The sequence below is a fragment of the Trichoderma camerunense genome, assembly GCF_050948025.1.
Source record: "Trichoderma camerunense strain CBS 138272 chromosome Unknown V8C40scaffold_9, whole genome shotgun sequence".
Classification (NCBI taxonomy): Eukaryota; Fungi; Ascomycota; class Sordariomycetes; order Hypocreales; family Hypocreaceae; genus Trichoderma; species Trichoderma camerunense.
In genome coordinates, this window is record NW_028145361.1 from 96281 (window position 1) to 109736 (window position 13456).

Sequence of the window (13456 nt, forward strand, 5' to 3'; positions counted from 1 at the left end):
TTTTGCAGGTGGAGAGGTACTGGCCAGCCGATTCGCAAGTTTCGGCCAAATGACCGTTTTGGTTGCGGCTCAGTCGCGGCGCTACTGTTGTTTTTGCAGCCGGCAATCGTCGATTTCAATTCATCCGGTGCGAGATCTTTTTATGAGGGGTGAGATAATCCAGCTCTGACGCGATATCCAGCTGCGATGGTAGGCCAACTGGAATAGGGGCCAATGATACTATCTCTTGCGAGGGCGTGGATGAGTAACCGTCTATACTTATCTGGACTCGACCTGTTGAGTAAGGGTTAGCGGTGAGATCTTAGTTCCTGTAACGTTTAACTCCTCTGCAAAGAGCAAAGCGTCTGGTTGACGGACTTTTACAATGCGCGGAGAAAGATGATGGCGACGATGGTGACCTCGATGGAAGCCAAATAGAACATGCTTACTGCCAATCAATAACGCCGGCATATTCTTGTGCAGGCCCGCAGGCAACCATGTCATCGGCTGCTCTCAATGGCGGTAAGCGCCATGTCGACGTCCTTGCGCGAGGCTGGAGCACAAGCAGTGGCCATCCTAGAACGGCAGATGCTGCTCATCGACGCCGCTTCGGTCGCCCCTGGCTTGGCCCAGTGAAGATAGGCGGTTGGTGCGGAGTACTGAAGGGAATACTGATGGGCCATTTCATTCCATATATCCCTACCGCGCGGCTTGTGTAGAAGCAAGCTCCAAGGATCTCAACCGCGGTACGGGGAGCGGGCTATGGGATCTCCCCGGCGAATCTGTCTGCGCTTACCCGAAGTCCAATGTGTCGTGGCTCTCGCTGCAGCATTTCGTACCTCCGTAAACCACAAGTATGGCGACACAGGCAGTAGATACGATAGACGAATAGGTAGTGTGTCCAGCGCAGACAATTTCCTTCACCAGCAACACGGTCAGTGACTTGGTACCTTGGTAACGTAACCTCGAAAATACTCATGTCATGCCACTTTTTCATCCCCTTTCCCCTCTCTCCACGAGATATCTGTACCGGGTAAGTCTGCCCTCTGGATCACTGTTCTTCAACACCACATGATTCAGCGTGCCATTCCGGCTCCACACATCGCGAGTTGTACATACTTGATGCTGTGTTGGTTGATACGTGTACTCGTACTGCTCGCCTGTAGACACGCAAAGATACAGGTACATGCGAGTACTTGGTGCACCTATTAACGCCTGTTCGCTAAGGCAGGGAGGAGACAAGAAGGGTGAGAGCAGGGATCTTCGGCCGCTGTGGGTGTGCTTCGGTAGAAGTTTCGTGGCGACATGGTTTCCGGCAAGGGCTTTCCGGCCCCACGGAAGAGACCAGTCCGCCGGGCCATCTGAACGTGGCTTTGTTCTCTTAGGCTTGCACTTGTTTAGTTGAGACAATAGGCGCCCAGTAGCTCTTTGGGAGGTCACATCAGGACACTCGAATTGTGACAAGCGCTTATTCTTCGACGTCTTTTTTTGGTGGAATGATTGACAAAGTTAGTGCTTGAGCGCTGCCTCTCTAGGACTCGAGCAGTATGAGGTTGCGAGGTTAGCACTTGTTTGGAGGTTAGCATTGCCATTAGCAGGTCACCAGAGCGCCGATTGCTCTACCTACAGGTACATGTGCGTAGGTACACGTATGTAAGACGCTTCATGCATGCTGCACCGTTTACCGCTCATTGTAAGTATCGTCAAGTCGCCGACCATGTGCTGCTCCATCCAGAGTCTCAAAAGTTCTCTGGAATTGCGCCGAATTGCTTGGCATTGACCTGTGTGAATAATCGAGGCACCACTAGTATTGCCAACTTCGAGCTACCTTTTCCGTGGATGAGCAGTTGGCAGAATGGTTGTGAGAATTCGTTGATTGCAGTCTCTTGATTTATATGGCTGCGGCGTTACCGTTCTCTATACTACCAGGTAGGTATCTAAGGCAGGTGCTACTACCTAGTACGTATGTTGTCGCGGCAGTTCACGTCAACGATAACTCGAGGGCACCTACCTAGAGCAAGGAACTGGAGATCAAAGTACATATAAAAAGGATATAGATTCCTTATCTTGCCTCTTCGCCAAGTACATAAGAGTACCAGAATTCGGATAACTACCAGTTGCTTGGATAATCGGGGGTTTGGAGATACCTAGGCAGTACTGGGTAGTACACTTGGTCGCCGACAGAAGAAGGTACCACTAGCATCAAGGCAAGAGGTAGATACTTGACGTGGCGTGTGATACCTGTAACATGGCAAGAGCCTTCGAGGCATGAGCAACCTTGAAGAGTTACGTACGTTCGATTATTCGTACCTCGCGCTTCTACTCGTAGAGGTAGGTACGGGAGTGCGGCATGCAGTATATCCGAGCGTTATTGCGTTTGCTCTAAGCTTAGTGGGCTCAAATTTTAAACACGAGAAACCTTTAACATGGCGCTACACCACAATAGCTGACATTTCATCTCACGTCTCGAGCTACTCCACCACGCGATGCCCGATCCTGCCAGGTCTGACGGAGCAGATGTCCCTGGCAAATTCAACCTTCGATTGGCGGACAATCACGGCGATGCGGGTTTTCCAATACGGCGTAGCATCCGGCCATCGCGTATGAGTTGGTACCAGTAACTCAACGAGACGGGTGCGCGACTCGAAAGTTGGCACATGCGTTGTGGACGATTCAAAATTGCTGATAGCTACTGTACTTGTATGAGACACAACCCTGAGTGAGTGGCCAGAGGCAATGCCTGGAGATATTGCGTCTACTCAGCCCCGGTGATTCATACTGACGATTTACAGGCACAGCACAATGCAACATATCTCCTTGAAGAGGGCGCTGTTAGAATCAATGGCTCTTGTGTGCCTCTACTGTACAGGTAAGTACTCGTACAGACAGGCCTGTGCGGAACTGGGACTCCGTACGAGTACAGAGCAAGTCTTCACCGTTTTGTCGCCTAGCCATAATTCTACTAGGCAGGACGGTTTGCATGCCCATCCTCCGTACAATCCTCCGTATCAAGTGCCGATTTCTTGGCCAAGCAGAGAGTGGCTTTGATATTGGCTAATAAGAGCTATCACAAGTAGTGGATACTCCGAGGCATGGATGCAGATTGGCCGATCGCCGTTGTTGAGATGTAACATGATGTCGGTCAAGGGAACTCAGCATTACCAAAGCAACAACAGTCGTCACAAGACCAGAGGCTCTTTAATCGTGTTGCAGAAACGGCCCCCAAAAAAGAAACAGCCCCATCCCGCAAGTTCGCCGTCTGCACGGCTTATTGTGGTCACCCCCCCCCCCCCCCCTTTCTCTCTTCTTCGTCTCGCCTTCAGTGCATGACGGTGCATGAGTACTACTGGTACATGCGCATGTACCGGTACTCTGCCAGGTACTTTCATATCTACACGCGAGAATTGTCGCTGCAGCGCTACCTGGCTCGCGAGTCTCATCCTGCTTTGGATGCTACTGAATCTATTAGCTGCATGCGGGAGATGGGAGCTAGGAGGACTTTCCGGCTCTCCGGTCACAGCCTGCAGGAGGGGAGACCGGCCTTCTCATTCGAAGCCATGTACACGATTAAACAGGCAAGCGTTGCAGGCCGATTGAACGCCGTACTCACACCAGGTACATTGTTCCAACGGTTGGAATCAGTCATCATCTTGCGCCAGGTAATAGCTACCGGTCTCGCTGGTGTTTTCCCGCTTCCATCTGCCACGCGCTTCATGTCATCCAAACCTGCGTTACCTCGCATATGGCGGTCAGACGCTCTTCGCTGTCTCCTAGCACTTGTTGCATGGACATTCCTCTGACCACATAAGCAGCTTCCTTTGGCTCTGCCGAGGTCTCGTGGAGTCGGGCATCATGCCAAGATTCGCTGTGCGTTGCCCTCGCTTGCCATTCCTCTCCAACATCGGAGCATTCTCCAAATGGCAGTGTTATTCTGTACCATGTGGTTCGTGCTTGCAGATGATGTTGCTTGGCTTGGGCGGATTCAAGCCGAGATGGGAGGTCAATATGCATACCCATGTATATGCTCCTCCAAGCATGCTACTGAAGCGATTGGTCGTGGGGGTGCCTAACTCAAAGCTTCCGGATATTTCCATGTACGATACTCGGTGGTCAACGGCAGGTCAAGCAAGTGAAGCAAGCAGAATGAACTGGTTCCTTCTTGCGGGACCGTAGTTTTACACTGGGCTGGCTCTCAATTGGGGGCATCCCAGCAACAGATCCGCGCAGAGAACTGGCCGTTCTCAGTTCCAAGCCAGCCCAACCCCTAGAACGCATTTGCGATGCATGGCATCCAGGCACTAATATCGTCGTCCACCTGCAGCCGTTGGCTAGGCACGGTTCGTATCCTTAGGTCGAGAGTAAAATATGCATACAGGTACGGGCACTGCGGAGTATTACTTCTAGTACTCCGTAGGCGGCGTTGATTCACCACCTGCGTTATATGACAGATCACTCTGGCTCCTACGAGTACTAACCTGGTATTTACAGATGCTAAACTTGGTAGATAGGTACCGGTACACTTGGGCTCTACAACTGCCAAATGTGACAGTGGCCTGACACGTCCCCGCCTCAGCTCCGCGTCTTCCCTGGCTCTGAGCCTCAAGGTAGCGGTGAGCCGGTGAGCTTCGAGAAAGTTATTGCATACGGAGTGGCACTGCATACACATGTGAGTTGGCATATCTGGCAATGCACATGATTCGCGGCTGCAGTGTTGTGGCAGTTTTCCCCAAACGGCTGTACTTGTATACGAATATGTGCTAGGCACATCAATCTCCCAGCAGTATCACTCGCTGACCTTGAAGGGGGGTATCTGTTACCTCATAAGTATACGTCGTATCTACAAAGAACACTTTGCTCTATGACAATTGAGCCATAGGTGTATCGGCGACTAGTAAGTACCAATAGGCTTCGTACAGCAACTCTGCTCTATACTTTTCACTGTGAGTACACATACACACCCCTCAACCTCGCTCTCCTAGTCCATGCTACAACCCTGAGGTTTTGATGGAGTTAAACCCGCTATGCCAGGCACACGAGCTTCTTGTCGAAATCACTTTCAGTAAATCCAAGAAGAAAGTTGGAGAAGCACTCCGTACCATATGGGGCCAGGTACTGTATGGAGTTCCGGTAAGTACCAAGGGAGCTTGTTGGAGGACGAAGTGGGTAAGAGATCTCCCAACTCTGCCCCCCAGGACCGACCCCTATCCAATATATCTGCCCTAAAACGAACAGGGTAACGGCGGGGGTCGCTGCAATACCACCACCAGCAACTTTCTACGTGCATGGAGCCTTTCCCAGTCATCTTGCTGAGAAGTCTGCATCCCCTGCCAGACAGCAAGCGGCCCGGACGCATTGGGCTACACCCTCTGCAGCACGCCCACTGCACCCGTCAAGAGGCATCCCTTCTTGCATCCGAAACTCCCTGCTAATCTTCGTGGGGAGGTAAGACGGCCAGCACGGCTGCAGCCGCGTGTATGTCATCGTGACCAGGGCACCATTCGCCACGGTACAGTGGAGAGAGAAGCGTGCACTCTCGCCGCAACGAGTTAGCCTGTTGCTGCTGGCGCGAGTTGTGCCTTTGAGGACTAACGGAGACTTGACGCTTCTCACCTCGGAATCAGCTTCGCTCCGTTACCGACGGTCAGCATGCCCTGTTGTCCGCCACGACTGACGATCCAATGGCATATGACGAGTTCCAAAACAGGAGTCTTGAAGAGCAGCCACGCCTTATCAAAGGGCACGAAGTGGTATTGTTGCTATTTCGCCGAGTAGAGCAATACGGAGTGGGCATTCATGTTTTCACCCACTTTTTCAACTTCTCCTTTCTTCGTCCAATTTTCTACAGTACGAGTACTTACTTATTCTTTCCTCTCTTTTAGCGGCGTTCGATAGCTCCAAGACTAATCATACGTCCTGACATGTTATTATTATGCATGGGCACCGCAACGGCCCGCCGATCCCCGTTACTCATGTCAAGTACGAGTACATATGACATTAGCAATGTAAAAACCTTTTGGTGCTATCAAGTGGCTTACGCTAGGTACCAGCTACCCACCGCCCATCAATATCAACTTTCAAACGTCTTCATCTGCCCCCTCTTGTGAAAAGAACGCGTCCCACCATATCAACTAAAGCAGGCTCCGCGTCAACCTGGCACATGGCTCATTGGTCCGGTTCTTTCTTGCACGGTGAGATGGTGATGAAGGGGGTGGGGGCTACTATACCCGGCCGCCATTGGGGAAATTTGATATGGCAGTATAAGGGCACAAGAGAAGAAAAAACCCGCAGGCAGAAGGACAAATGAGCGCATAGTTAAAGTTTGGAGCTGGACAATTCGCGTGATTGGTAATGCTCTGGAGGAACTTTTTGAAAGAGGGGCTGATGGTTGGAGTATGGAAATACTCGTCAAGGTACTGTACTTTGTACAAATCAAAGATGCTCAATAGTCGTCTTGGTACTCTGTTAACCCAGCTGCTAGGTACGCGCTTGAGCCACAACCGATGAAGAATGCGATTGATGGTCTTTGACTTATCAAGCCATGGAGGCTGGAATAAGCGCAGGACAGGGCAGGGGAGAGAGCACCGGCGTGTTCCGGGGTTTGACACTGAAGCCTCTCTGCTTTGATGAACAGGGACAGAATAAGTACAGGATACGGCCGTCTGGGTAAGAGTGCGTATTTCCGTGTGCCGCGTTGGTTTGCCTCTTTGCAGGTAGTACATACAGTACATGCGGTATGTGTGTGTGTGTAGGCGCACATGGGAGAACACATGCGACAGCATCATGTGAGGCTAACCGGAGTCTACTAGGAACAAAGTGGTACAAGCGGCATACCACCGCAAGTACTGTCCAGTGCTAGTACTTGTACGAGCATGCTAAACCGCAGCTATCCTTTTATGAGTCCAACATGAACTCTTGTACTCGTACTGTCCATACAGAGCAGCAGCATTACGAGTCCAGTACTGCCAGCATCTGTTACCGCCTGTTTGCACACAGCTTGCTTCTACTCTTCTAGACTTGTTCTTCACTCCCCTTGCACTGTCGGGCAGGGGAGAGTGTGGGCCGATGCTAACGGGTGAGCTTTGGCAGATGTCCAGTGCATATTATTAGACTCCATGCCCATCCCATGCCACGACGTGCGTCCCAGAGGGTCGACAGATACTGGTACATACAGGTACCTGTACTGGTACTGATACTACCTAGCACTAATACAGAATACAGGCGTCGCAGAAGGCAAAAGCAAACCGCCACGACGCGGCCGGGAACAAGCAGACAGGAAGCCGGTCGGCGGTCCAGGACAGAAGTAGTGAGATTCCCTTTTGCTGCGCGTCTGAATGAACTGCACAGATTAAGGAGGTGTGGGTGGGTTTGGTGGGGAGGGCGAGGGCTGGGAAAAGGGGCGCGGGGGGCCTGGAAGGATTTTTGTCCAAACTACACCCCCTGCCCAGGTAGACGATACTTGTGCCTCGCTGGAGAGAGAAGAGACGGTGGCGGCGTGGGGTGTCGCAGCGGTCCGGGCGAGTATTCCTACGAGTACTTGGTACCTGCTTTGCTGTCCAGGAGCTGGGATCAAGAGCTGACAGCGATGCGTACCCTCTACAAGGACAAGGACAAGGACGAGTATACAGTACTGCCAATACGTGTGCAGATGTGTGGTCAGGGGGGCCTGGCAGCTTGTCAGTATGCCATTTAGACGTGCTGGTAAGGTTTCGAGCCATCTGCTGGCAGCGACTGGCAACTTCGCGGCAGTGGTGACATTCCAGAAGAGGGGAAAGGCCAATAATTGGGGGCTGGGAGGAAACGAAGGAGACGAAAACCGGCTTGCAGGCGGGTAATAAGAGAGGCAAACGCGGTGACGGAAAAGGGAACGGCAATTCGCTGTGCGTTATAAAAAGCAAAGACGTGCAGAGAGAAGAAGAAAAGAGGCGAGCAAAGCACTAACTAATAAGGGACCAATGGGTGAAAACAAGAAGACGACGACGGAGGATAGGTCCATACAGACGAGGGTACCAGGTACCTACAGTTGGGCGAGGCGAGTTAGTGATGTTGACCCGTAACGGGACACTAGCGGTGACATTTAGCGCTTGGCTGGCACTGATGGCGCTGTAAGTCGATGCTTCAATTGTTTGGCACGACTTGGTGCGCGGCCTGGAGAGGGGGAGGCAGCAGGTACAGGTACACATACAGGTACACGCACACAGGTACTGAGCCACCCACTGAGGTTGATTTTGATACTGGATGATATCATGGCACCATGAGCACATGTTGGAGTAACAGTAGCCCACCACTACGAAGACCAAAAAAAGGAAAAGAAAAAAGGGACTTTGGTGGTTACAAGGCGGTGCTAAGCTGCCACACTTGGAGTGTCCACGGAGTACTCGTACGAGTTTAGAGCACAAAAGGAGAAGGAGACGAGTGAATAGAAGAAAAAGAAGAGACCGTTGATGAGAGCAGAGGCACATCACTACGTAGTACTGGTATCATTGATAGTGTCTGTTTCTATAACAGATCTACTACGGAGTACAGTACAAGTCTAAGGGGACGTTGGGAGAATGAAAGAATCCGACGGGCAATGGGAGCTGTGTGTGTACTCGTAAACAAGTAACTAGTACCTAGGCAGAGAGAAGAAGAAGGAGATTGCGTTGGGGGAAACAACAAAAAACCTGAAGGATTCAAGGAGGGTTTGACCACGCCAGAAGATCGGCCATTGGGATTCGGCGAAGAGGACGTCATTTGTAACTTCGTATTCTTTTGGGGCTTTCCTGTCTCGCTCGCTCTTTTTTCTTTTCTTTTTTTCTGCTTTTCTTCTCTCTCTCTTACACGTCGTGCGACCCAACTTTTCGGTGGTGAGGGGGTGTGAGGTGTGGTGTGGTGTGGTTGCAGGTGTAGTTAGGCCAGTTGCTTTTGTAACTCGTCAAATCTTCAAGTATAGACTACCTAATCGAGTGTACTTAATATATTGCCCATGACATTGTGAGATCTGAAGTTAGATGCTGAGAAACAATACGACTTTCAACCACCTACCTACCCTATAACTCTATATCTCATCTCAAAACATCAACTTTTCATCTCGTTTCATCTCATCTCCATTCCATCCCCCGTAACTCAAACCCAGTCTACACACAACATACATGCACCCTCCCGTCAATCTGAGCCCGATGCGATACACGAGCACAGCCCGCAAAGATCCTCCCCCCCTCCCCTTCAAGTTCTCCGGGATAAGAAAGAAGAAGGGGGGGTAACAGTAACACCAAGACAAGACAAGCAACAAAGTAACAAGGCACCCAGCTCTCTTTTTTTTTTCTTTCTCTGCTACACACAATCGCCACACATTGTATCTCCCCAGGCGAGACAGGGTTCGGGGGGGGCGACAATCTCTATTGTATGTACTTTACTCGTATAGTTAACCTGTACGCCTTTCCCCCCTCCCCCCCAAGACATAGACATGCGAGAAAGGGAAGGGATGGGGGATACCTGCAAGGAACTGCTCGTGCTTCTTGCTTGGGGACGAAGAGAACGGGACATGGAGTTGTTGCTCCGTCTCGCTGGGATAGCCGAGCAATCTAGCCCATGCTTCCCCCCATGTTTGGGCCATGCGAGGGGCCATGGAAAGAGGGAATGTACTGTACAGGCACATGTGCAGAGGCAAAAAGAAGCGACGGTACCCCATTATGGCGGGTATGTCTCAGATTGACGATGCGGCAGAGTAGATAGGTGTTGTAGATTCCCTTGTTGGCCGATGGGAATAGAATAGACAATAGTGTATATGTATCGTCACATTGTATGCAAACAGTCATAGGATATCATCACAGCGTCAACATGACTATACAAGAGAGAAATCAACCCAAGCTTTTATTCCCTTAGATCCAATTGTAAAAAAAAAATCTCATAATGAGAGAAAACAAGAGTAGATGTGAGAAACCAATAAAACCAAATCTCTCGCTCGCCATCATTCATTCATTGGCACGTAATCTTCTACTTACCACCAGCGTAGATTCGTCAAAAAACATCTTACTTCAACGTATAAAAATGAAAACAGCTTTGATATAACCCGAGCAAAACGCCTTGTGTAGCTTCAACCCATGAGGAGATGAGATGGGAAAAGACAAGAGAAAAAAAAGAGGAAGAAAATTGCAGGAAAAGTAATAAAAAACGCCAAATCAACATCGTATCGCACGGCACATGCTCATCACAACACGCACGCATAACAAGGCTTGCACGCCTAGGCAGGAAAATGCTGCGATCTCGCTCCAGAATGCTTTTCGTAAAACATCATCATGCCTCTCGGTGGGATCGGTGATGGTGGTGGTGGTCCTCGCCTCGTGTCCTGGACTCATACTCATCATCATCATCACGCCTGTGTCGGCGTCGCCTCTCTCGGTCACGGTCACGGTCACGGTCGCGCTCAGGCTCACGAGGGTCAACCACTTCGAGATCGTCTCGGTGACGGCGGTGACGGTGGCTTCCACGACGTCCCCTATCGTCGTCGTACTCTCGGTCGTACTCCTGATCATATTCGCGGTCGTACTCACGACCGTACTCTTTATCATAATCTCGGTCATCATAGTCACGCTCGTGGTCTCGGCCGTGGGATTCACGGTCTCGGTCACGGTCGCTGTCATGATCACCACCACCAGACTCCTTGTTTCGTCGCCTCTCTGTTTTCACGCAGCCCATATGTTAGTCATGTGAGGAGTAAAAGAGAACGCAGGGGGAGACGATGCTTATAGTCTGTTGGTTGTCTTACCTCTCAAAACTTGTGTGGCAGCAGCATAGGCCTGAATCTCTTCCTTGCTAAGGACTCGAAGTACAATGACAAAGTCATCGCGGAGTTCAAATCTCTCCTTGCCAATCTCCAGGGCCTCTGGGTTGACAATCTTGCGGTTAATCTTGGTCCATCGAGCGCCCGGTGGGACTTCTTTCAGCTTCTTATCCTCCTTGTGCGGTGCCACGCCCTCGCGGATAGGATTGAGTTCCTCGGGGAACTTGGCGCTTGGCTGCTTGAGAATACCCTTGAGGGGCTTATCCTCCTTCTTCTCGCGCGGCGGCGATACAACACGGACTTGCTTTTCCTCTGGGGAGCGGAGAACCAGGTCGCGCCCACGGTTGTCTTCCCCGGCAGGTGGTGACTCAGACCGACGGTCTTCTCGACGGTCTTCTTTGGCCGGAGGAGATGCCCGGTCTTTACCATTGGTCTCAGGCTTCTCGCTGTCAGACGTCTTCACAGCGGCGAGCTGCTCACGGATTTGCCTCAGATCACCAGTGTCATTGGGATCAAAGCTGTGAGAGGGACGGTGTCTGCGCGCCGTCTTCTTCTTCCCCTCGTCGGAATCAGAGGATACGACTGCTACCGAATCGCCATTCAGCTTGGCCTCAGCTGATCGCCTGTCTCGGTCTCTGGCCTCAGCCTCTGACTTTGCGGCCCGACGCTCTCGGTCATCGTCTCGCTCTTCAGACTCATCAGAAGCACGGCGTCTCCGTGGTGAACTTGGCTCTGGCTTCTCATCTTTCTTGGCGTTTGGTGAGAGGCCACCGGCAGCTGCAGCTGCAGTGACAGTCGCAGCAGCAGCGCCTGCGGAAGCGACCTTCTCCCGGACTCGGGATCGGTCACTGTCTTCTTGATCTGCGTCTCTCCTACCATCTAGCCTCTCACGGAGGTTATCTTTATTCCGGTACCAATCTTCCCTCTCGCGGTCAGATCCCCGATCTTCTTCACCATGAGGCCGCCGTCTTTCCTCAACTGGAGCTTCTATTCTCTTACGAGAATGATCTCTCCTGGCTGAATCGTCTCTCTCATGGTCGTCTCTCTGATCATAGTAACGACCCCTGGGGTCCTCGATATCATCAGGCTGGACCCGTAGACCGAATCCTCGGGCGGTGACGCTGTCGTCATAGAACCGCCGGGGTTCATAGCCATCATCATCGTAACCTCTGTAATAGTCATCAGGATGAGAGCCGCCAGCCCCTGGCTCCTGTGTGAGCGAAAGAGGTCTGGGACGCCTAATGGTACGCTGCTCTGCAGAGGGAGCAACAACGTCCAGGGGCCCAGATGCGTTGGGGTTGGGAGGAGCTGGTGCAGCGGGAGGGACGTTTTCATATGCTCGGCCGATCTTGTCAAACCCACGGGTCGAAGGTGGAGGGCCACCTCGACTGTCGTAAGGCCGATTAGCTCGGTTGGGATCAGTGTTGACGTTGAAGCTTCGCTGATCCGCATTATAATTGATGTTGGGACGGGAATATGCCCGGTCAAAGCTGTCATGTCTGCGGGAACGGGCCGGAGCGGGGGCGGCCCCATGGTCTAAATCATATCGAACCAGCTCGCCGGCGTTTGTATACTGGTACCCGTCATCGCCGTAGTCAATAGCGGCGTTGCTGTGGCGAGAGTTGCTCGGGTAGACAACGTGAGGCCGAGAGTTGCGATAGGCATCGGCGTCGCGACTGGCCAGCACGATCTCTCCCTGCTCCCGGGAGCGGCCAAAGTCGTCACTGGCAGAGGAGGTGTGGTATGGCCGGGCGGTGCTCCGGGATCTGATGGACGACGCCGGCTGGGAATAGAGCCTCCCGTCGCTGGACCGGTACGTGTCTTGGAGGACCGGGCTTCCTCTGTGGGCGGCAAGGACATCAGCAGTGTGCGGACCCGAAGTGTGCGGGCGGTGATCCTGCATGGTCGTGACGATGATGGGAGGCCTGGCAGACGCATCGAGGGTCGAGCGCCGGTTGCGGCTGGGCTCACGAGGGCCCGGCCTGGGAGCCCGCGGCTCTGGGTTGACGGTCGAGTACGATCTCGGAGGCACGCTTGCAGGAGGCGCAGCTGCTGTGTAGCCTCTGGGCGTGGCTGCGGAATATCTCGTGGGCGAGGCGACGTAATCCGGGTCGTTGGCATACAAGGCTCCATATCCGCCTACAGCGGGCAGAGAGATCCGGGCCGGGTTGTTGAAGGTGGCGGACCGGCCAGCCGCAGGATACCCTCGATATCGATCAGTCATGGTGTTAGGCCCGGACACAAGACGATGCGTCCCCTAGACAAGATGCGAAAGGCGGGCGACAACAATATAAAGATGGTAGAACGGCCACAGACTGAGAGCGTCCTGAGCCAGACAGAGCAGAAGCAGATGATGCCACAGACACACGTCACAGGCGGCTGTCAAAATCCCGTCACAGCCAACCGAGCAATGCAAAGAACAAGGAATGAGGGGTCGCCGTCCACGTCGTGAGATAATAATTCTGGTGGGAGAAAATCCTTGTATATATGATCGCGGGGTTCCGTCAGCCTTAGTACCAGCACAGCATCTATCGGCTCTACCAGGGGGTCTCCCACTTGACGGTACGGTTACGAGGATAAGAATTGAAGGCACTCGGTAGAGCAGGCAAGGGTTAAAAAAATTTCAAAGGCCCGAGAGCCATGCAGCGCAGGGTCCAGAAAAAAAAAGAAGGGTTTGCTTCGTGAGTGATTCGCCCGACGCAAGGGAGAGGGGACACC

At 52.3% G+C, this 13456-nt stretch overlaps 3 protein-coding genes across 3 annotated transcripts; 1 reads left to right on the plus strand and 2 right to left on the minus strand.

Annotated features, from left to right (window-relative positions):
- Positions 1 to 476: 476 nt before the first annotated feature.
- V8C40DRAFT_265785 (uncharacterized protein) lies at positions 477 to 826 on the plus strand (the record flags this gene model as incomplete). The annotated part of the gene is made up of 2 exons (XM_083219687.1): positions 477 to 624; positions 699 to 826. The coding sequence occupies 2 exons, from the start codon at positions 477 to 479 to the stop codon at positions 824 to 826; spliced, it is 276 nt and encodes a 91-aa protein (XP_083072885.1).
- Positions 827 to 7910: 7084 nt separating this feature from the next.
- V8C40DRAFT_244902 (uncharacterized protein) lies at positions 7911 to 8293 on the minus strand (the record flags this gene model as incomplete). The annotated part of the gene is made up of 1 exon (XM_083215759.1): positions 7911 to 8293. A coding segment is annotated over exon 1 (323 nt), but the record flags the coding sequence as incomplete, so codon positions are not given.
- Positions 8294 to 9734: 1441 nt separating this feature from the next.
- V8C40DRAFT_244906 (uncharacterized protein) lies at positions 9735 to 13456 on the minus strand. Its single transcript, XM_083215760.1, has 2 exons — positions 10724 to 13456; positions 9735 to 10634 (listed from the first exon to the last, which is right to left on the minus strand). The coding sequence occupies exons 1-2, from the start codon at positions 12960 to 12962 to the stop codon at positions 10252 to 10254; spliced, it is 2622 nt and encodes an 873-aa protein (XP_083072887.1). The 5' UTR covers positions 12963 to 13456; the 3' UTR covers positions 9735 to 10251.